This window comes from Ochotona princeps, chromosome X (assembly GCF_030435755.1).
Source record: "Ochotona princeps isolate mOchPri1 chromosome X, mOchPri1.hap1, whole genome shotgun sequence".
Classification (NCBI taxonomy): domain Eukaryota; kingdom Metazoa; phylum Chordata; class Mammalia; order Lagomorpha; family Ochotonidae; genus Ochotona; species Ochotona princeps.
In genome coordinates, this window is record NC_080865.1 from 5,411,202 (window position 1) to 5,435,290 (window position 24,089).

At 47.4% G+C, this 24,089-nt stretch overlaps 1 protein-coding gene across 2 annotated transcripts in view; it reads right to left on the reverse strand.

Annotated features, from left to right (window-relative positions):
- The window catches only part of GNL3L (G protein nucleolar 3 like), a 37,287-nt gene extending 34,862 nt beyond the window's left edge, over positions 1-2,425 (reverse strand). The window contains exon 1 of one of the 2 annotated variants that reach the window (XM_058658609.1): positions 2,351-2,425. In XM_058658609.1, the coding sequence (XP_058514592.1) occupies positions 2,351-2,366 (16 nt within the window). In that variant the 5' untranslated portion in view covers positions 2,367-2,425. The remainder of the gene's footprint in view (positions 1-2,350) is intronic. The other variant, XM_058658610.1, reaches the window with a different exon arrangement.
- Between the last annotated feature and the right edge of the window lie 21,664 nt (positions 2,426-24,089).

The following is a 24,089-nucleotide window of genomic DNA, read 5'->3' on the forward strand; positions in this document are numbered from 1 at the left end:
GCGACAAAAAAAAAAAAAAAAGTGAGGTTTGGAATGAACCAGGTCTGGCCATTTTACCCAACAATTTCCATCTGCTCAACTCCCCTGGAAACTGGGCGCCTGCACTCAGCCATCAGCAGGAGCGAGGGGGAAGGGGAAACGGGGCCGTGAGCACCTCAGCACGGCTAGTTCAAGCTATTCTCCAAGCACTCAGCCCTCCGTAACTGGCAGACCTAGGCTCTTATTCTTACGTGACCTTGAAGAATGACTTTAAACCTCTCTCAGTGCCAATGTCCACATCCACCACCACCATCTAAGCCAGAGGTGGCAAACCAGCACGTGGGCTCTAGAAGGCCCATGAAATCATTGGGTCTGGCTCTGCTAAGGCAACCACAAATGGGACTAGAAATTCAATAAACTAAAGCTATAGCAGGCTAATGTTTAAGATGATAATCTTTTAATGTATTTATTTGAAACTCAGAGTTTCAGAGAGAGAGGGAGAGTCAGAGAAAGATCCTCATCCATTGGCTCATCCCCAAATAGCCACAATGGCTGGGGCTGGATCACAGACCAACACTAGGAACCAGGAGCTTCCCCAAGTCGCCCATGTGGGTGGCATGGGTCTAAACATTTGGACTGTCTTCCACTGCCTTTCCCAGGCCAGTAGCAGAAAACTGCATTGAAGTGCAGTAGCTGGGACAGGAACCAGCAACTTAGGGGCATGCTGTCAACCAGCCACACAACACCAGCCCCTAAGTTGATAAATTTTATGACCTATGAATGGCTCATGAAAAAAACAAAAATGGGCCCAGTGCAATAGCCTAGCTTAATCTTTGCCTTGCACACACCAGAAGGCCATATGGGCGCTGGTTCATATCTCAACTGCTCCATTTCCCATCCAGCTCCCTGCCTGTGGCCTGGGAAAGCAGGAGAGGATGACCCAAAGCCTTAGGATCCTGCACCCACATGGGAGACCCAGAAGAAGCTCCTGGCTCCTGGCTTTGGATCGGCGCAGCTCAGGCAATTGCAGCCACTTGGGGAGTGAATCAATAGACAGAAGATCTTCCTCTCTGTCTCTCCTCCTCTCTGTATATCTGACTTTCCAATAAAAATAAAATAAATCTTTAAAAAGAAAGATTATTTGTTTGGAAAGAAAAATTACAGAGAGAAAGAAAGCTATACAAAGAAAGAAATTTCATCTCCTGGTTCACTTCCCAAATGGCTACAATAGCCAGGACTGGGACAGGCCAAAACCACAAACCAGGAACTTCTTTAGAATCCTTGTGGATTCAAGAGCCCAGGTACTTGGGCTATCTCTGCTGCTTTTACAGACACATCAGCAAGGAGCTAGATCAAAACAGGAATATTCTTTCTAGGACTTGAACCAGTGCCCATATGGGATGCCAGCACTGAGGGCAGTAGTTTTACCTGTTATGCTACATTGCTGGTCCTAACCTACCTACTCTCACATTACACTTTTAAAAAAATTAAACAGTGGGGAAAATTATTTTAATAAACCTCTGATCTTTTGAGTCCATAGGAAAATCAGTAAATCTTTGTCTGATATTAGAGTGCATGTGTCAGGACTGGGCTCCCTCAGTTGCTCATGCCCGTGCGGTGGTCAGCACGCCCAGATGCACACAGAGAACCTGAGAGCCAGCTCATCTAGGCTATCAGAGGGCATCAAGTGCCTCATCAGAGGATGGAAAGCCAAACAGGATGGGCAACTCTCGTGTCCAAGCTTTGCAACAGGTTCCTGGGTCTATGGAGGAACTAAGATGAACACAGTCAGTCAAAAGACCTCAGAAAGTTTTTCTCAAACCTGGTGCAACAAAGCCAACATCATCTCAGAATTATCAATACCACCCAAATAACACCCTCAGAACACTCTGCTCCACATTGGGGTGTCTAAGGACTCATCAAATGACTGTCCCCCATCCCCAGGTGCTGATGTAGTTTGACGGCAAGAAATGGTACCCTTCCCTCCTCCCCGGTGAACATCAAGAAAAAAAAAAAAGAAACATTTGTCCCATCCACTTCCTGCATACCTCGACCCTCCGCACGGTAATCAGTGATCAGAGACCCACATGGGCATGCATCCCTCTCAACTATATTAACAATGTATTTTTTTAAAAAGTAAAAAAAAGAAGATGGCCTAAGAACTTGGGATGGAGTTCCAGGCTCCTGGCTTCACCATGGTCCAGCCCTGGACACTGCCTCCATCCAAAGAATGAGCCAGCGGATGAAGATCTCCCCCTCTATCTGTCTCTCACTCTAACTCTTCACACACACAGACACATAAAGTTACTGTGAAATACTGTAAATACTTCTTAGAAACACAGAATGCAATGGGGTGGCAAAGGACACTCACTGTTTTTTAGTTTCATGGTGATCAGTGGAAAGCACGTAGCTTCAGTTGTGCCCGCCTTGTTCTTGCCAAAATGAGAGATGAGACATGGGTAGAAATCACAGCGCCATGAGATCATTTGTGAGGAAAATAAAAATATGAAAAAAAAGATATTAGCAAATACAGTCACAGGAAGCAGGGCTCTCTGGAGCTAGGACCTCACACAGCTGAGTGCACACAGGACGGGCAGTGTCCCCACAGGGAGAGACCAGCATGAGGCTCTCTGTGTGGAGGGAGTCGGGGCCTCAAGCTACCACCTTGTAGTTCTATACCCTAGGTAAGCTAAACCCTCGGCACGAGCGGGAGGGTAGGGGCACGCCTGGTCTGCTTCCACAGGAGATGGCACCAGTGTCCCTGTCCCAGGGAGGGGTTTCTGGGTCTGACCTCCCCTGGGAAAAGAGGAAACAGACCAGACCCCAGGTGTCTAACTTGGGGGAAGGGGAATTCAAAAAGGAGCTCTTAACAGTGTGTATATACAGACAGAGGTCAGTGGAGAATCTTGGAGGAGGAGCAGAAAAATCTGTGTCTCCACGTGTGGCTTGGGTCTGGACTTTGATAACCAGAGCTGGGGCCTGGCACCTGTGCCTCTACTCTAGGGTGTGGAGAATCTAGGGAAGCTGGCACACAGAGTGTGTGCCTCCCTGCTGCCCGGGGAGGCCTGGGTCACTTTACCGTGGAAAAAGTTATGGGGCCACACTGACAGTCCTGCCCCTACAGTGAGGTGACAGCAGGAGCAAAGGGCACCACTGTGAAGCTGAGTAAGTGGGGCCAGCACCTGGCCTGGCCCAGTCTATCCTGGAGCCTAACAGGGCACGTGGACCGGGATGAGCTGCGGGGGGAGAGCAACACGACCCGAACACTGAAGGCAGCACGGTTTGTTTCTGGTGCGGTTCCGTTTGCTATCAGGCCCACCTCTTCATGGGATTAAGGTTCCTGTCTATTCTCAGCCATGCCTAAACAGAAGGGGAGGGGAAAGCTGTGTAACAGGCCGAGACCTGCGCCCCCACTTCAGGGAGGGAGTGCAAGAGGGAGAGTGGGACTGCATCTCAGAGTTCCTCTTCGTGGGTGGAGGGAGATAGGGGTCCCCTGACTCTATATGGCTAACATTTCTGCACCCCTCTATGTGAGCAGGCAGTGGCCGTGAAGAGCACCTGTCCGCGGGATGGGGAGCGTCCAGGCAGGATCTCAGGTCTGCGTGGTTCAGCCCAGCCAGCCTGTCTACATCACAGGAATGCCATTATACTGGGGACCAGGGGGCCACAGACGCCCTTCCGTACAAATAAGATGTGTGCCTCCGTACACGCTGTGAGCAGAGTCCACAGTCTTTTCGGTCAGGCACGGGCGTGCCCCTTTAACCCGTGCGAAACCAGTTTGGCGCGCCGCAGCGTGCGCAGCTCCCCTGGCCCAGCTATGCTGGAAGCGGGCCGGCTATTTGCTTCTCTGCTCCAAGCTGGCGGCAACTCTGGATTCACCTCAAAAACAATGTATCTTGCAGCCTAGCAGGCTGCGCGAGCGTTCACGAGGGCAAAGGAGTAGAATTGTTTCTTACCTATACTTCCTGCGGGGCCCCGAGAGGACACAGTAGCACGAGCTTGGCGGAGAACCCTGCGCTCACGCGGCAAGGTTGCAACTTCCGGGTCCCACGACCCGGACGCACGGCCCCGCCCTCCGTGCGTCCTCCGCGGAGGCGGAGCTTCGGATTGACAGCTGGCGCCCGCCCGTCCCCTTCCCGTCCCCACGCCGGCCCCACCTCCCGACTGCTCCGAAAGGAATTAGCCGACGGGTGGGAGGAGAAGGCGGGGAGGTAGCCAGAGGAAGCAGCTGGTGAGTCTTGAGGCCGTATATCCTACTTGTAAGGCAAAATATCTGATGCGCGACCCGCTGTCTGCAATTAAACGTGAATGTTTCCAAACCGTAATGAGCAGGCCCTGCCGGCCTCACGAGTGTGGGGGTTGGTGTCTTTGTCTGCCTGGAAGATGGCGACGAGCCGGGTGTGAGAAAATGGCCGCCCGGGTCACATGTCTGGTCAAATATCTCCGCCTGAAGTGAATCTGTCAGTTATTTCCAACAAACTTCCCGGAACGTACGGTCCCCAGACAGTCCCCGAGACAGCGACCCAATCTGAAAGGTCAGAGCCATGGGCAGGCGCGGCTTGAGCAGAAGCGGGGACAAATGACAGCCGCTCCCTTCCTTTCCTACTGGGCCGCTCTTCCTCCTTCCCGCCATGGGTCCCGGAGCAGCATCCGCAAAAGGAAATGAGTTTCTGTCTCTGCAGTGGGGGGCGAACACAGGGTTCTGCACGACTTCCATGGCGAGGAACTGCTAATCTGGCTGGAGAGTGAGGTCTCCCCCACTCCCCTAATAGTAGAATAGCACTCTGAAAAAAAAAATTGCAAGTCTAAATCTTGGAATGAGTGGAGCACAGAGTACAGGAAGGCCCTACCCAAAAGTATGTTTCTCCAACCCAAGCACTTTGAGGCTGAAAATGCCTCCCTTTCGCCCCTTATACACATAAGATTTACTACCCACCCCTACATGCGTTAGAGGGCTTCCAACCTCTCACCCTACAGACACATCAAATTACTCTGGACCCCACACCGGCCCTGGCCACCTTCACCTTTCCCCTGTATCTGCAAATTCTTCCGACTTCTCTGCTGCCTTAAATCTTCCCACTTCTCTGAAATCTTCCGTGGCTTTTCTAAGTGTGTGGTCCAGTGCACCTTGTCGGTGCTAGTTGACAGGTATCAATTCTGTTCTGTAGTTACTTGGCTGTTGTCTCCACGAGAGCCTGAACTCTGAGAGCAGCAGCCATACAGCTTAGAGCCCTCAGTAATATCAAGCCAGCACAGGACCTGTATAAGGCCAACTTCAGCAGATGTGAAATACATGAATTTGGGGCTGATGCCGTAGCATAGTCGGTTAATCCTCTAACTCCGGTGCCAGCATCCCGTATGGGTAGTGGTTCGAGTCTCAGCTGCTCCACTTCTTATCCAGCTCCCTGCTTATAGCCTGGAAAAGCAATAGACAATGGCCCAAAGACTTGGGCTCCTGCACTCACATGGGAGACCTGGAAGAAGCTCCTGGCTCCAGACTTTGGAACAGCTCAGCTGTGACCATTTGCGAAGTAAAGCAGCAAGTGCAAGGTATCTCCCTGTCTCCTCTTTCTCCCTCCTTCTCTGTAAAATCTGCCTTTCAAATAAAATAACTAACTAAATCAATAAGTCAGTTTACTGCCTTTCACCACAAGCAGTGCGAACTAGTTCAGAAGTAACATTGGAAAATTGGCCTCGGCAGGAGGAGAAAGAGAAAACTGGGTCCCTAGTTATTTCGTGTAAGAGTGTAGATTGTGAAGGTGTAAAGTTTACACAAAAATGTACAGGAAAACGTCTTTGTGAGTTATTGCTAGGAAAGGACTTTTTGTTTCCCATCCACCATGGGCTCATGCTTTCAAAGGTTGTTCTTTGCTTGAAAAGCAGAGCAACAGAAACCTTGACTGCACTGGTTCAACACCAGCGCCACCACCACAGAGGCCTGGTAATAGCCAAACCTGGGCTGAAGCCAGGAGGCAAAAACCCCGTCCACATCTCCCACATGGTGGCAGGGATTCGTGTACTTGAGCCGTCCTCTGCCTGCCAGGCTGTGTCTTACCAGGAAACTGGATCAGAAGTTAAAGCAAAGAGGGCAATGTTGTGGCATAGAATAGAAACCCACCAAATGGATACTGGTAGCTGTTTCAAGCCCCCTCCTCCACTTCCAAGCCAGCTCTCTGCCAGGAAAAGCAACAGAAGATGGCCCAAATGTTTGGGTCCCTGCCACTCATTTGGGAGACACAGGTGAAGCTCCTGGCTCCTGGCTTCAGCCCGGCTGAGCCCTGGCTGATGGAAGATCTCTGTCTCTCCCTCTCTCTGTAACTTTGACTTTCCAATAAATAAATCTTTTTAAAACTAATTCAACAGAGGGCTTGATCCCAGGCACTGTGATATGGGATGCAGTGAGTTAGCCACTATGTCCTACCTCCAAACTCCACAGGTCAGCTCAGTAGCTCAACAGGCTAATCCTCCACCTGCTGCACAGGCATCCCCTATGAATAGCAGTTTTAGCTATGGCTGCTCCACTTCTGATCTAAACTGGAAAAACAGCGGATGATGTACCAAGTCCTTGGGCCCCTGCAACCATGTGGGAGATGCAGAAGAAGTCCTGGAGCCTGGCTTCAAATCAGCCTAGCTCTGGCCATTGCAGCCAGTTAGAGAATGAACCAGTGCATGGAAGATACTGTCTCTCATTCTGTCTTTCAAATACAAAGAAGTAATTCTTTTTTAAAAAAAAAAAAGTCTCACATGCACAAACTAAACGGACAATATTATAATGAAGTCTTTAATATCAGTGAAAATTAGTATTACTAGTTTGAAAAAAAAAAAGAGCATGTCTGTTGTTGGACATAGGTGGGGGGGTGGCCGGATCCACAGAACTCCCTAAGACATTAAGTCCTAGAGAAGTTCAAGGAAGCATTATGAGGATATTCACAGAAATGTTTATGACAGAAAATGACCAAAATGTCTAGCAAGAGGAGAATAAATATATATCATAATATGTCCTTACAACACATTACCATTAAAAAAATTTGACAAAGTCATCAACCTGGATAAGTGTCAGAAACAGAGCTGAGCTAAGCTGCAAGCTACAGAAGGAAACATGGAGCATGAGACTAGCATTAATGTCCAGAAAATAATGCATTATGTTGTTGATATAGATATATAAATATTTTTAAAAACATAAGTGTTGGGCCCAGCGCAGTAGGCTAGCCGCTAAAGTCCTTGCCTTACATACACATGTATCCCATACGGGCACTGGTTAGTGTCCCGGCGAGCCTGCTTCCCATCCGGCTCCCTGCTTGTGGCCTGGAAAAGCGATTGAGGACGGCCCAAAGCCTTGGGACCCTGCACCCCTGTGGGAGACCCAGAGGAAGCTGCTGGCTCCTGCTTTGGCTCCAGCCGTTGCAGCCACTTGGGGAGTGAATCGTCAGACAGAAGATCTACCTCTCTGTCTCTCCTCCTCTCTGTATATCTGACTTTCCAATAAAAATAAATCTTTAAAAACACAGAGAGAGAGAGAGAGAGAAATATGGGCCTGTCGCTGTATCCTAGCGGCTAAATCTTGCCTTGCATCACCTGGTATCCCATATGGGCGCTGGTTCAAATCCCACTTCCATCCAGCTCCCTGCTTGTGGCCTGGGAAAGCAGCTGAGGATGGCCCAAAGCCTTGGGACCCTGCACCCACATGGGAGACCCAGAGGAAGCTCCAACTCCTGGCTTCAGATTGGCTCAGCTCTGACCATTGCAGCCACTTGAGGATTAAGCCAGGGAATGGAAGATCTTTCTGTCTCTCCTTCTCTCTGTAAATCTCACTTTCCAATAAAAATGAATAAATCTCTTTTTAAAAAATTAAAAAGAAATGCTAAAAATATTATGATAATTATCTGCAGGGGAGAAAACAAGTAACAGAATGCAAGACAGATATATAGGGGACGTCTACTATTTATCTAAACTGTTACGGTTCTTTTGCATTCCCCCCCCCCCCCCCGCAGCCAAAGATTTATTTCTTTTTTTTATTTGAAAGGCAGATTTACAGAGAGAAGGAAAGGTAAAGATTTTCCATCTGCTGGCTCACTCCCCAAATGGCCACAACAGCCGGAGCTGAGCTGATCTGAAGCCAGGAGCCAGGAGCTCTTCCAGGTCTCCCATGCAGGTGCAGGCTCCCAAGGCTTTGGGCCATCCTCAACTGCTTTCCCAGGCCACAAGCAGGGAGCTGGATGGGAAGTGGAGCTGCTGGGATTAGAACCGGCGCCCATATGGGATCCTGCCGCCAGGTGAGGACTTTAGCCGCTAGGCCACGCCGCCGGGCCCTATAATTTTTCAAAATTAAGAAGTTGAAGGAATAGTAGAATTACAACTCCTGTACCATGATTGTTTTGTCATGTGTTCTTCTACAGAACTGTAATACTGTTATTCTAAGAAATAACTTGTTTATTTTCATTTTTTTCATTCATTTTATTTTTCATAGTAGTATAACATTCTTAACTATTGGTTTCAAAAAGGTGCAAAAGTCTTACCAAACTGTATTTGCAGTGATACTGAGACACACGGATGCTTTTTCTCTTATTTTTTCTCTTTCTTTTTTTTTTTTTTAATTTAGCTCTCGTATATATGGGAGAACATAAGTATATTTCTTTCTGGGTCAGGTTTATTTCACCCAATATTTCACATCATGTTCATTTATTCTTGTGATTTTTTTTTCGAAGATTTATTTTTATTTGAGAGGCAGAGAGAGAAAGAAAAGAGAGAGAGAGAGAGAGAGAGAGAGAGATCTTCCATCTACTAGTTCACTCCCCAGATGGCTCCAACTGCTGGTTTCGGGCTGGTCCAAAAAGGAGCCTGGAACTTTTCGATCTCCCACATGGGTACAGGGCTAAAGGTTCTGCGCCATGCTCCAGTGCTTTCACAAGTCATCAGGAAGGAGCTGGATCAGAAGGATTCAAACCGGTGCTCATGTGGGGGTGCCAGCACCTCAGGCTGAGGCTTAACCTACTAAACCACAGCATCAGCCCCTGTCCTTGTGTTTTTAAAATCTATGCATATCAAAGTATATACATTTTTTTAGGTCTCATTTTATTGGAAAGGCAAATATACAGAGAGAAGGACAGAAAGATCTTCACTGATTCACTCTCCAAGTGGCTATAGTAGCTGGAGCTAAGCCAATCCAAAGCCAGGGGCTAGGATCTTCTCGCAGGACTCCATGTGGGTGCCAAGGCTATGGGCCATCCTCCACTGCTTTCGCAGACCACAGGTAGGGAGCTAGAGGGGAAACAGAGCACTTGGGCCACAAACCAATGCCCATATGGGATCCTGGTACGTGTAAGGCGAGGACTTTAGCCACTGAGCCATCACACTGGGCCCCATGGTGTAAAGATTTTTTTTTCTTATGTCTATATATAAGGAGATCTATAGATCCGCATCCTTATTGACACACAATATGTTTCAAATTTTTATCTCTGCCAGTCTTAACAGATGTAAAATAATCTTATTTCATTGTAGTTTGATTTACTCTGATTACTAATGAATCTCTGACCATCTTTTATTTTGTTTTGTTTTTCAATTATTATTTTATTTTGATAATCTTTACATAGTTGATTAGGGCAAAAAGGGTCAAGGGCTACAGGAAAGTGGGTAAGACCATTGCTTCCACATCATTTTTTTCTGTGTGTCGGATAAGGGGGGAGATAAAGGGAGATGCCCCACCCAGTCTCCCAGCCATCCCAAAGTTCCCCGATGTGGGGCATGCTCCGAGGGTCCTGCTCAAATGGTTTTGATAGTTCAACAGTTCTGAATTGCTGCCAATCTCGCCATCCCAAGCATGACGAAATCTCTCTAGAATCCACTGGCTGCCATAGTCCACCTTAGAGTCTCTGTCCAGATTTTCACTGCCAACACATGACTGGGGTAGATGATCGATTTGTTCTGTCCTCCATCCTCTGTTGTGGTACCAGGTGTCCTCTGCAGGTTCCGATGGACTGCCATATCCTCCACGTGCACCTGGGTATGCTGTCCACTGCTCCGTCTGAGCCTCTGAGGAAGCTCAGCTTTGACACAAGCACTCCATGGTTAGACCATGGAACCTGCACTTGTCTTCGTGGTTGGGGTTCTGAGATCAGTAGTTCAGTTGGAGGGATTTCCAAAGAAATTCGTCTGAGGTGATCCCAGACCTGATTCTTGTGTACAGGGTCCGGCACCATCCGTCGCCCCAGTCAGCTTATGCATATGCTGATGGTTGCAATTGCTGGGTCCATTCTGTTTCCAGTCCTGTCTTCCACAAGAACCAATGGGTGTTGCAGTCCAGCCTGATTCTGCCCACCACACACTCTGTCCTCACACAAACCAGTGGGAACTGCAGCCTAGTCGAGGTGACCCTCAATAACCCCCACCAGGCCCACCACCTACCCTGGTTCCCACGCTTGCCAGTATGAACCACAGACTTGTTCAGTCTGTCCCACATCCCATTCAGCTCTCATACATGTCAGTGGGCATTGAGGTCTAGTTCAACCCAAACAGCCCCAGTACTCAGCCCACACACATGCTGGTGGGTGCCGCTCTGTCTAGCCACACCTGCCCCAGACCTGGTTTTCATGCTGACCAGTGGGAGTGGCAACCCAAGAGGGAGGTGCCCACTATTTCCCTACTGGGCCCACTCCCATTTATGGAACATGCACTCTCCAGGTGATTCTGCAGTGTAACTTGACAGAATTAGCCCCATGCCAGCATCTGCTAGCTGATGCTGCAGCAAAGCCCAACCAACCCACACTCAATCTGACTTATGCTTGCACCAAGCTTTTCCCTGATTTAGCTCACATGAGGCCCACAGGTGTTGTAGCCCTTCCCGGTCTGGTCTGCCCCATCCCAACACACGCTCTCTTGTGGCAGTGGTTGTCCAGCAGGGGAGCTCCCTACATTCCCCCTACCAGCTTTGCCCACTCCCACCCTGTTTCTCACATGTGCTGATTGGGTGCTGTGGCTCATTCTGGCATGGCCCACCTTGCCTCAGCATTTGCCAGTGGGTGTGGAGCCTGGGCCAGCCCGGCCCACCTCCAGTTCCAGCTCAGGCTGGTGGGGGTTACACCCTAGCCCAGCCTAGCCAGCCCCCAGTTTCAGCCCTCTTGTGTACTGGTATGTGTTGTGACTGAACCTAGCTTGATCCACATTCTGTTCTGGTGCTCAGATTCACCAGCGGGTGATGGGAACTGATCAGCCTGGTCTGCCTCTGACCTGGGCCAAATGTATGCAGTGGGTACCACTCCTTGGCTTGGTCTGGGTTACTCCCTATAGTGGTTCTCACGCTCACCTGCAGGGACAGACTGTGCTCCGACAGATGTGTTTCCCAGGCTCCTCCATCAGAACCTCTCCCAGTGTCAGATCTCGTGCACACTGGTGGGTCCATGAGCCAGTACTACTTAGTCCACCTCCTGTCCTAAAAGGAACAGTGGCCTTTCCAAACTGGCCTTCAACCCATTCCGGTTCTTACTGTTGGATGTTTCAGCCCAGCCAAGGCTCATCCACACCCAGACACAGCTCACATATGGCTCAGTAGGGGCAGAGACCTAGCCTAGTCCGTCTTACACCTACTCTGGTCTTCACAAGCACCAGCTGATGCTGAAGTCTAGCCTGGCTCAGTACACCCAGCCCCAGTCCACACTTGTGCCAAGGAACACTGTAGCCATATCCAGACCAGAACACAGCTCCCACTCCGACCCCAGCACTCACCAGTGGGAGCCCCAACCCAGCCAGGGTGTCCCCTTAGCTCCCCAACTAGGCCTGTTCCCAACCATAGATGGCACACATGCCAATGGTTGCCCTGATCCAGCTTGGCATAGCCCCTCGTCTGTTTTGGCCTTTGCCTTAGGTGCTGTACCCTGGCATCCCTGGCTCATGCAAACCAGTAGATGTAAGAGCCTAGCTCAGCATGACCTGTGCTCCAGCCTGATTTCTATTCTTACTTGTGAGATAAGGTTTGCTTGGCTCTGCTCAGCCCGCCCACTTCCATAACCAACCCAAACATTAGCCAGCCATTGGAGCTACTTTGCCCAGCTTCCCCACCCCCAGACCTGGACCATGTGATCATCAGTGAGAATTATGAGCCACTAGGGGAGTTTCCCAAGTTCCCCCACTTGACCCACTCCCAGACCCAGATCTCATACATGCCAGTGGGTGTTAGGCCAGTGCCCGGCATAATCTGCCCTTCCATCTTGGCTTGTATGAGCTGGTGAACATTGTGGTCCAGCCCGCCCCACACCCTGTTTTAGGATGCACATTCAGGTGCTCCAGCTTGGACCTGCCCAGACTGTTACCATTCCCTGTACCCATGAGTAATGGCAGGTTCCATGGTCACCACCTCAACTCAGCCTGTCACCACCCCAACTCTTGAGCTAACCAGCGGGACTAGTATTTCCACAAAATCTACCCCCAGACTTGGTTCTCTCGCATGCTAGTTAGTGTCATGGTCTTGCCTAATGTGACCCGTACCCTGAGCCAGCATTCTGTCAGGTACTAGGATCTAGCCCTGCTAGACAGGCCCCCAGCCCTAGCTTTTGCATGAACTGGCTGTGGTGGTCATCATTATTCGGTGGTACCAAGTCCTACACAGGACTCACATGTAGGCTGTTGTATCAGTCTGACCCATACAGATCATCTGGCCTCTCCCCTCCAATCCACCAGGTCCCAGTACCTTCGCTTACCTTCAAGTAAAGTTACCCTGTCATTGGGAGTCACTCAGGATTGATTCTTCACCAACACACACAGTGGCTTCATTCATGGATGTACCTAGACAGCAATTCCACACCCCCAAGAACCCAGAGCTCGCAGCCGGGTGGCCAGCAGGCAGAGCTTGGTGCCAGCTGGCGCTGGCCACCTAAACCCCAGAACTCACTCACCATGTGGCAGCGGTGGCTGTGGCCAGGGCCCCAAGCATTGAGTTGGACCTGGCTTGGGTATTCCCGGCAGCTGCCAGGCTGCTGAAAGCTCCCACCACCCAGGCCCCAAGCTTGAACTATCTTTTCATATGTCTTTTACATACCTTTTCTCTAAATTGCATTCTTGTTTACCTGGCCTATTTTTTTCTAATGACATTTCTGTCTTTTCTGTTAATTTAATGGAATTTCATATAATGTACTTATTAGTTTCAGAAGTTGCAAATATGCTGTAGCTTAACTTGCCCCACAGCAGCCTTCTCTGAATAGAAATTGTTAATTTAGTTGAAATAAAATTCCTCATTATTTTGCTTTGTGGTCTTTTATTTCAAAAGTTCTTCACCCTGTTAGGTCACGAAGGTATTCTGTTTTTCCCTACTAACGTCACGGTTTGACCTTTCCTTTTTAGAATTGAATCTCATGTGAAGACGGATATAAGAGGCAGCTTTATTTTTTTCCACAGAGTAAAATGAACTTCCCACTTCAAGTAATAAATAATTTCCCACTGATTTGCCATGTGCTCTTCGACATGGACGTGCTATGATACATGCAGTATACATGTTCTTGCATTAACCCCACTTGGTTTTAATATCTTGGGCTTTTTGGTTCTAATATTTTGTAACGCATCATAACATCTGACGGGACATTTCATCCTCTTTCAGCTGATTTTAAGGTTGTCTTAGCTGTATTGCCACATAAATTCTAAAGTTAGTCCATTAAGGTCTTCAAAAAACCCCACTGGGATTTTGACTGAATTTATTCCTTAATTTGAGGAGGAGGAATTTATGATGTAATGATAACTCTTTCCAAACAATGTCTTGGAATATCTTATTTGTTGGGTTCATCTTCTCTGTATTCTTTATTAGAGTTTGAAGTTTCATCTATAAAATTGCCATATATTAAGACCAAATTGCTTTTTTATCACAACTGCTAATATCTTTATATTCTAATAAATAATATGTGAAAATTTTGAATATAAAATTATTTTAAAATTCTACCCTCAGGCATTTCACTCACCCCGTTCCATGCACACTATCTTATCAATAAACATCCCTTTCATGGCTTTATTTTGTCTTCTTCCACTGATTTTTTATACAGATATGAATGCAAAATTTACAGCCAATTCCACCTCCAGGCTTTCTTACCAAAAGGTACCAGACAGTATATGTGCTGTTCCTTTCGCACTTAGTAATATATTCTGGAGATGTCCATATCACAGCATTAGAGAGTCCCCAGGACTTAGTCACCTGGGCGACCCAGCGCCTGGCTCGATGGCTAAATCGTCACCTCGCAAGCTCCAGGATCCATCCCCTGCTTCATTCCCTAAATGTTGGCAACAGCCAGCTCTGGCAAGAATTACGAATCTCCCGGGTGGTGGCAAGGACACAAGTATTTGGACCATCATCAGCTGCCTCCTAGGCCCACTATCAGGGAGTTGGGTCAGAAGCAGAGTGCCAGTGGCAGCTTAATCCACTGCACAACATGCCAGCCCTTTCATTTTGGGTTTTTACAAAATATGATTGTAGCAATAAAGCTCCATAATTGATCGCTCTCTCTCAGAGATACCCTGGCTATGCTTGCATGTCATTATTCAACCTGAACTTCAGAATCTGCTTGTCTAGTTTCAGAAACAGAAAAAAACAATAGGGCCAGTGTTGTGGCATAGTAGGGTAAGCTGCTGCCTGTGACACCAGCATCTATGAGCATTGGTTCAAGTCCCAGCTGCTCCACTTCCAGGTCCAGGTCTGAGGAGTGAACCAGTGGGAAGTCAACCAGTGCATAGAGACTTCTGTCTCTCTCACTTTCTCCATAACTCTGCCTTTCAAATGAAAAAAGAAAAAGTCAATAAACTTAACAAAGACAAAAAAAAAGAAAAATGAAAAAAATAGATTAAATCAAATTTTAAAAATAATTTAAAATTAGTAGATTTATGCTAAATTAATTTGGCATGTTTTTGACTTTGAGTCTGGCTATCTAACGGATACCTTTCTTTTTTTAAGATTTATTTTATTTTTATTGGAAAGTCAGATATACAGAGAGGAGAGACAGAGAGGAAGATCTTCCGTCTGATGATTCACTCCCCAAGTGAGCACAATGGCCAGTGCTATGCCGATCCGATGCCAGGAACCTGGAACTTCTTCCAGGTCTCCCACGCGGGTGCAGGGTCCCAAAGCCTTGGGCCGTCCTCGACTGCTTTCCCAGGCCACAAGCAGGGAGCTGGATGGGAAGTGGAGCTGCCGGGATTAGAACTGGCGCCCATATGGGGTCCCGGGGCATTCAAGGCCAGGACTTTAGCCGCTAGGCTGCAGCGCCAGGCCCTCTGTAATTTATTTAATCTACTTTTATTTTCTTGCCAATTCTTTGCTTCACTTCTCATTAAATTTGTTGCTTTTCCTTTTCCAAATTTCTGGATCTTCTGTTTCTTGATTTAGTATTTTCTTTCCTATAATTCTTTAGTATTTTCTCACCTTTGACTATAAGGATTTTAAGGATATGAACCTCTGACCACTGCCTTAGCTTCATCCATAGACTCTGATATGATATGCAATGTTGTCATTATCATAATTGCCTAGAAGTTCAACAACATTGGTTTCACTTTCTTTTCCCTTTGACCCAAGTGTTGTTTTAAGAGTTTTAAATATTCAGATGAAAAACCCATTTTACATTGATTTCTCATTTCATTCAATTTTGATCAAAGAAAATTGTCTAGAAGTTTTTACTTACTGGAATTTATTTAATTTTCTTCTAGCCCCCATACTGATGTCTGCATTCTTACCAAATTTGACGTTCCTTTGGGGAGAAAAGTGAATTACACTCCTCCCGTTTTGTTATGCTTCAGTCTATTAGCCATTTCCCTCACATGGCTTATCATTTCAATTTTGTGAGAATTGCTTTGTTATTTGGTCCAAAAATATTTCTAACGTTTTATTCGTAAATTGTGGCCTTGTTTTTCCTTTTTGCAGCAATTTTGTCTTTTGGAATAAATTTAGACCTACAGAGAAGTTGCAAAAAAGAATAGAGTTTCTGCATACCCTCTATCTAATTTCCCTTCACTTAGCTTGTAACTACATTTGTCAAAACCAAGAGATTAATCCTGGTATTTTATTAATAACTAAACTCCAGACTTCATTCACATTTCACCAGTTTTCCTACCAGTATCGTTTTTTGTTTGTTTGTTTGTTTGTTTGTTTGTCTTTAATCTCGGGCTCCAGTTCAGGCTAAACTGCATTTAGTCATCGTGTCTCCTCAACTCGCTGTCAGCTCCCCACATTTTCTTGGTTTTCATTTCATTGTCAGTCAACGAATGCATTTTGTTCTGAGTTCGCAAACTGTCAGATATTAACAGTGAAACCAGCATGTCCATTCTGTCTTCACATTCTTTCCCAGTCTGGTCGTGTTAGTCGACCTGCTTTAAAACACTAGCTGGGTCTCCCTAAATCTCCCAGCAGCTGGCTATTATTTGATGATCCAATGAGGGACTATTCTTCTGTAAATATGTGAGTTAGGACCATTTACCTTTATTGATATGAAGATATTTTATATTAGTATTGCCATATTTTTAAAGATTTATATTTATTTTTATTGGAAAGTCAGATATACAGAAAAGAGGAAAGAAACAGAGAGGAAGATCTTCTGTCCACTGATTCACTCCCCAAACAGCCGCAAGAGCCTGAGCTGAGCCGATCCGAAGCCAGGAGCCAGGAGCTTCCTCCATGTCTCCCATGTGGGTTCAGGGTCCCAAGGCTTTGGACCATCCTCGACTGCTTTCCCAGGCCACAAGCAGGGAGCTGGATGGGAAGCAGGACTTCCAAGATTAAACCCAGTGCCCATATGGGATCCCGGCAATACAAGATGAGGACTTTACCACTAGGCTATTGCACCGGGCCCTATTCTCAATCTTAAATGTACCTTTTTTAAAAAAAAATTATTTTTTTTATTGGAAGGTAAGATATACAGAGAGGAGAGACAGAGAGGAAGATCTTCCGTCCGATGATTCACTCCCCAAGTGAGTCACAACGGGCCGGTGCACGCCGATCAGAAGCCGGGAACCTGGAACCTCCTCCGGGTCTCCCACGTGGGTGCAGGGTCCCAAGGTTTTAAGCCATTCTCTACTGCTTTCCCAGGCCACAAGCAGGGAGTTAGATAGGAAGCAAGGTGCTGGAGTTAGAACCAGCACCATTATGCAATCCCAGAGCAGGCAAGGTGAGGACTCTAGCCACTAGGCTACTGCACCGGGCTCCCCTTTTTAAAAAATTTGTTTTTTTTTTATTGAAAAGTCATATATACAGAGAGGAGAGGAGACAGAGAGGAAAATCTGCTGATTCACTCCCCAAGTGGCCGCAACAGTCAGAGCTGAGCTGATCCGAAGCTTCTTCCAAGTTCCGCGAAGACGCAGGGTCCCAAGGCTTTGTGCTGTCCTCAACTGCTTTCCCAGGCCACAAGCAGGGAGCTGGATGGGAAGCGGGACACCAGGATGCAAACTGGCACCCATATGGGATCCTGGTGCAAGCATGCAAGGTAAGGATTTTTTAGCTTCTATGCCACCACGCTGGGCCCATGTGGTAGGAGTTTTAATCAGCCATGGGTTTATAATGTGCTTTTTCTACACTAATTAAGATAATTGTGTGATGATTTTATTTTAGACTGAATGGGATGAGTAGATTTTCTAATATTGAAATAATTTTTGCATTCTTTCAATAAATTCCATTTTGTTGTGATATATTTTTTTAAAGGAAGTGTTTTCCTTGTGTAGAACAAGTGTAGTAGATGTTACAGGGTGTTTTTTTTTTTAAAGATTTATTTATGTATTCAAAAGTCAGAATTACAAAGAAAGGGGGAGAGACAAGGAGGAAGAGTGGTCTTTCAGCCATTAGCTCGCTTCCCAGATGGCCGCAACATCAGGGCAGGGCCAAACGGAAGCCAGAACCTCTTCCACACCTGCCATGTGGGTCGCAGGGGCCCGAACAGTTGTTTTTTTTTTTTTAAACTCCTTTTCTTAGTCCATTAGCAGGGAGCTGGAGTGGAAGTGGAGCAGCTGGGACTCAAGTTGGCGCCATGTGGAACAGACACTAACATTGTATGTGGGTGGCTTTACGTGCTGTGCTACACCAGGTACATATGCTTTTTGTTTTGAATACAATTGGATTCTTTTGACTGATGTTCAATTTTATACATGTACAACTATATTTACAAATGGTGCAAACTTACTGTTTTCTTTCCTTGTATTGCTCTTGCCTTACTTACCAATCCCGATGTCAAGCTTAGGGTTGAGCCACCACCTGTGATGGCAGCATCCCACACAGCAGCACCAGTTTGCGTCCCAATTGCTCTGCTTCTGATCCAGTATTCCACTAACTCACCAGGCAAAGCCACACAAGATGACTTATGTTCCTGTGCCCCTGCTCCCCACGCGGGAGACCCAGATGGAACTCCAGGTTCCTGGCTTCAGGCTGGCCCAGACCCAACTGTTGCAGCCATTTGGGAAGTGAACAGGTAGTGAAAGATTTCTTTCTTTCTGTCTCTCTCTCTGTCTCTCCCTCCCCATCTCTCTGTCATCTTATTTTTTAATTTTTTTTTTTAATTTGAAACACAGAGTTACGGAGAGAAGCAGAGACAGAGAGAAAGCTCTTCCATTGCTGGTTCACTCCCTAGATGCCTGGAGCTGAGCCAATCCGAAGCCAAGAGCTGGGAACTTCCTGTGGGTTTCTCACATGGACTGAGGTGCAAATATGTGGGCCATCGTTTGCTGCTTTCATAGGCCCGTTAACGGGGAGCTAGATTGGAAGTCGGGCCTCAGTCCACGTGGGATGCCAGCACCAATGGCAGTGGCTTTATTTGCTGCACCACAGCATCAGCCCTAGCTTTTATATTTTCTTCAATAACTTGTACAAGAAGAAAATTTGGAACTAATGTTGCAGTGCAGCCAGTTAAGCTATAGCGAGGGACACCAGCTTCCCATAGATGAGCACTGATTCGAGCTCCAGCTGTTCCGCTTGTAACTGAGCCCCATGCTAACGCACCTAGAAAGCACCAGAGTACAGCTCAAGTGTTTGAGTCCCAGCCATCCAAATGGGAGGCCTAAAAGGAAGTCCTGGCTCCGCTCAGCCTGGCCCGGCATTGGCTGCTGTGTCCATTTGGGGAATGGAGAGGCAGACCCTCTCGCTTTCTTCCCCTGCCCTGCCCCGTCACCCTGCCTTTCAAAAAAATGTAAAAATAAATAAGTAAATCTGAAGAAAGAGAAAGTTAGAGAAGAGCTTGAGAGAATGAATTGTTCCTTGAGAGTCTAGCACAATGTACCCACAAAAATCACGGGGGGTGTGGGCAGGGGAGGGCCTAGTGTTCCATTTCAGTCTCACTAGCACGCAGCCGTGTATTCGAGTTGTGAACTTTTCCCTATACCATCTTTGCCATTTTCAATTTCTCTAGGAAAAAAAAATGTCTCCCACAGACTTTCAGATTATTTCTTTCTAGTTGTTAGCTGGAGTGCCTGGCAGTGCCTTCCCAGAGGGAGGGGTGCCAGAGGGAGGGGTGCCAGAGCAGTGCATGCTTGCACTTTGGGGGCACAGGGACTTGGATTACCTTTGCACTTCCAGTCAAGCAATGGCTAAGTGTGCTGTTCTTTGGCTTGGGATATTTGGGACTGTGCATGGTTGTGTACACATCTCTGAATATGTGTGTTTATACATGATGCTCTGCTGTGCTTGTGTTTATACAAAAATAGAAGACTGAAAGAGAACAATCTTTCGAAGGGAAATTGGCTGGATAACTTTCTGTGTCGTTGTTCCTCTAGATTGCTTTGCATGGGTCCCCGAACTGTGAGGGGGGAGGTCTGTAGGTCTCTGTGTCCCCGTGCACACCTGCAGCTCAGCCCATGGGGGTTCCGCCATGTCTCTGAATTTCTGCATCTGTGCCAGTCCTGAATTCTGTGCGTGACTTTAACGTCTTGGCACAGGTCTGGGTCTCTAAGGCAGCCTTCTCTATGCATCTCTGCATTCTGCTGCAGGAGTCTGTGCCTGAAAGTGCACATGCTACGTGGCAAGTTCAGTCTCTCCAAGTCTGGAAGAAACATTACAACAGGAAATGCTCTGGATTCCAGCTTCCGGATGGAATTTCACTAAAAAAAAAAAAATACCCCTTCCTGGCCCTCCCAATAAATGCAGAATTCTTTGTTTTTTTTTTCAAGAGCCTAAGTTGAGGGGGTTTATACTAACCTTGACCTAGAGGCCATGTCTTTCAGGAGGTTTGGGCAGAGCCATGAAATTCCACACTCTTCCACTCGCCTCTTGCTAGGCCTAGTTCTTCCTCCTGAACCCTTTTATAGCTGCGCATTATCTACCAGACTAATCCCATCCGAGCTCTTTGGAGTGGCCAGGGGAAGGCACAGGCACATGGGGAAAACTGTAGCATGAGATTTTTTTTGTTAAGTAAATAGATAAAACAAACAGATTTGCGGAACAGATACAAAGCAGAGATAAACACAAAAGCAACAGAGAGCAAAATAGAGACCAAAGATGAGTGCGAAATGGAAACCAAGAAGTAGAACCTCAGAGACAGACACACAGACGATGTGGGCCTGGTGGAGGCAGAGGGAGAAGCGTCAAAGAGGCAGGAAGGTAGGGTGATACAGAGACAGGGTGGAGTCAGACTGAGGTCAGAGAAGCAGCCACATTGAAAATGAAGGCAGATGGCGGGGGAGGGGGCAGGGGGTGCATCATGGCTCAGCAAGTTAAGCCACCGCATGTGACACCCATATTCCACACCAGAGTGCCTGGGATCAAGTCCCACCTTTGTTTCCAGTCTAGCTTCCTGCTAATCCGTACCCCATGAGTGAGTAGATGATGGTTCAAGTGCTCAGGTCTCTACCATCCACACAGGAGACCAGGCTAGAATTCCTGACTCTAGCCCTGCCTGTTGCAATCATTTGAAGAGTAAACCAGTAAATGCAAGATATCTCTCCTTGGGCTGGCGCAGTAGCCTAATGTCTAAAGTTCTCGCCTTGCACACCCCAGGATCCCTTATGGGCACTAGTTCGTATCTCAACTGCTCTACTTCCCATCCAGCTCCCTGCTTGTGGCCTGACAAAGCAGTCGAGGACGGCCCAAAGCCTTGGGACCCTGCATGCACATGGGAGACCTGGAAGAAGCTCCTGACTCCTGGCTTGAGATCAGCTCAGCTTAGGCTGTTGCAGTCACTTGGGGAGTGAACCAGTGGATGAAAGATCTCTCTGTATCTTCTCTCTGTAAATCTGACTTTCCAATAAAAATAAGTAAATCTTTAAAAATATATTTTATATTATGTATATATGTATCTTGCTCTCTTGCTCGGCCTTTGAAATAAATAAATAAATCTTTTTTTTTTAAGATTTATTTATTTTTATTATAAAGTCAGATATACAGAGAGGAGGAGAGACAGAGAGGAAGATCTTCCATCCGATGATTCACTCCCCAAGTGAACCGCAACGGCCGGTGCTATGCCGATCTGAAGCCAGGATCCAGGAACCTCTTCCGGGTCTCCCATGCAGGTACAGGGTCCCAATGCTTTGGGCCGTCCTCGACTGCTTTCCCAGGCCACAAGCAGGGAGCTGGATGGGAAGTGGAGCAGCCGGGGCAAGAACTGCTGTTCATATGGGATCCTGGTAGTGCAAGGTGAGGGGTTAGCCACTAGGCTATCGCGCTGGGCCCATAAATAAATCTTTTAAAGTGATGGGAGAAAAAAATAGAATAAAAACTTCATGGGGAAAAAAGTGATGGGAGAGAGACACACCCAGAGAGAATAGCAGAGCTAAATAGATCAGGAGGGAATGACTAGGATTAGACAAAGATGGAAATGGATGGTGATGACAATGAGGATGATGTTGATCACATAGAAGCTGAAGTTTCAGAGCGTTGTACTATCACAGACAGCCTTCTGGATGTGCCTGAACTCATCTGATCCTCATAGGAACACTGTGAAGCATAGGTATTCTCATCAGCCCCATTTTGCAGATGGGCACATTGAGTTTCATAAAGTCAGTGCCCCAGCTGGAATTCCAAGGCAACCATCTGGCCCCAGAGACCATACTCCTGACTAGCCTGTCAGTGACAGATACAAAGCATATAAATGTTAGTGGGAGAGGGGGCAGGAGTGAAGCCATAGATCTGGCTACTGGAGCAGAAAGAGAACAGAGTGAGACAGGTGGGGAACGGAGACAGATGGATGCAGCAGCATGAGACAAAGATGAGGACTGGGACATGGACAGAGAAGGAGGAGGCCACAAAAGAGGCCCAGGAGCCAAGGGAAACAGGAAAGGCTGAAACTCGGAGCACATCAAATCAGAACAGATGAGGCAGAGTGGTGTGGTCCTATCTCTAAAGACAGGGACACAGACCAAGGTGAGGACTGTGGGTTAGCTAGGGACAGGAGCGGGACAGGACAGCTGGCAGTGTAACTAGTAGGGAAAGAGAAAGCCAGAGAAAGAGCAAGCAAGCAAGCACAAGGACAAGAGGAGCAGGTTCGAGAAAATATGAGAACCAGGAAAGAGAAAGCCAGATACACATAAATAAAAAAGAGAAAGCAAAATAGAGAGATGAGGGCTGAGAGTGGGGACAGTGACGGGGATTGGCAGCAGGGGACCACAGCCAAACACATGAGAGGAGGGCAGGCATTGGCACAGCAGTAAGGTGCTACCTGGCATGCTTACATCTTGGGGTTAGGGTTAGGGTTAGGGTGACTACATATTGGAGTCACTAGGTTTGAGTCCTGGCTCAGTTTCCAATTCCAGCTTCCTACTAGGACGCACAATGACAGGCAGCAGGTGAAGGCTCAAGTACTTGGATCCTTGCCACTCACGTAGGAAACCTGGATTCAATTCCTGGCTCAGGGCCTTGCTCTGGCCTATTGCCAGCCATTGCAGGCATTCGATGTCTACACCAGCAGATGGGAAATCTCTTTATTTCTCTCCCCACCCCCTTCTCTCTGCCTTTGAAACTAGGAAATGTTTTTAAAAGAAGGAAAAGGAGATAGAGACAAAATGATGAAGTTATTTCAATCCAACCACCATTCAAAAGTCTCTTGGCAGGTGCTGTACGATGGCTCAATTTGTTAATCCTACCTCTGCAATCACCAGCATCCCGCATGGGCTCAGGTTCATGTCCTGGCTGCTCCATTTCCCATCCAGCTCCCTGCTTGTGGCCTGGGAAAGCAGCAGAAAATGGCTCATGTCCTTGGAATCTTGCACCCACATGGGAGACATGGAAAAGGCTCTTGACTCCTGGCTTCAGATCAGTTCAGTTCCAGCCCTTGTAGCCGTTTAGAGAGTGGACCAGCAGATGGAAGATCTTTATCTCTGTCTCTCCTTCTTTCTGTAAAAAACCTGCCTTTCCAATAAAATAAATAAATAAATTTTGAAAAAAAAGTCTCTTGGATATACCAGAACTGGAACTGCACTGAGTGGGCCCCTACACTCTGAATTCAGGCAGCAGGGCCCAAGGCCGTTACTGCTGTCTGCTGCCCATGAATATCCAACATCCCTAGTGAGTAGCAGCCATGTGGAGGGTTCCTGTTTATTATACATTAAATACCAGAGACTGTGGCGTGCCTTTGTGTGGATCAAGTCATAAACTCCCCTCAACCATGATATCACAGATATTCTCATCCTCCATGGTTTTCAGAGGGGAAAACTGATCACTTGTCCAAGGTCACAAAGAGGCCGTGGGAGTGAAACCCCTCAAGCTGAGAGGACACTGTGAATGAAGGGTTCGGATGAAGCCTAACCCTTACATCCAAGGGACAAAACGCGAAAGGCTGCTCAGCCTGCCTCCAAGGCCTGGGTGACTGATCCCTGAGCCATAGTGCTTCAGTGAGGACTTGATGACTGTCTCATGGGTGACCTTAGGGTCAGGGTGTCCCAACTTACCCTTTAGCTCCTGTCAGCTAAGAGAGGTAGCTCCAGCTAGCGCGGAGAGACTGGGGTGAGTCCTCCAAGCGGCACGGATAAGCCCTGCGGGGAGCAGCTCAGCCCAGGCCCAAGCAAAGAAAGCCTCCTACAGAAGGAGGTAGTTCAAACAGGCCAGAAGCAGGTGCACATCAAAATCAACCAAGTCTAAGCTGAAGGACTCCTGGTTTGCACAAGTTCCCCCAAAGGGAATGAACCATGAAACAGCACAATACTGAATGTTTGTTATGCTACAAGAAAATTGAAATGCTCAGAAA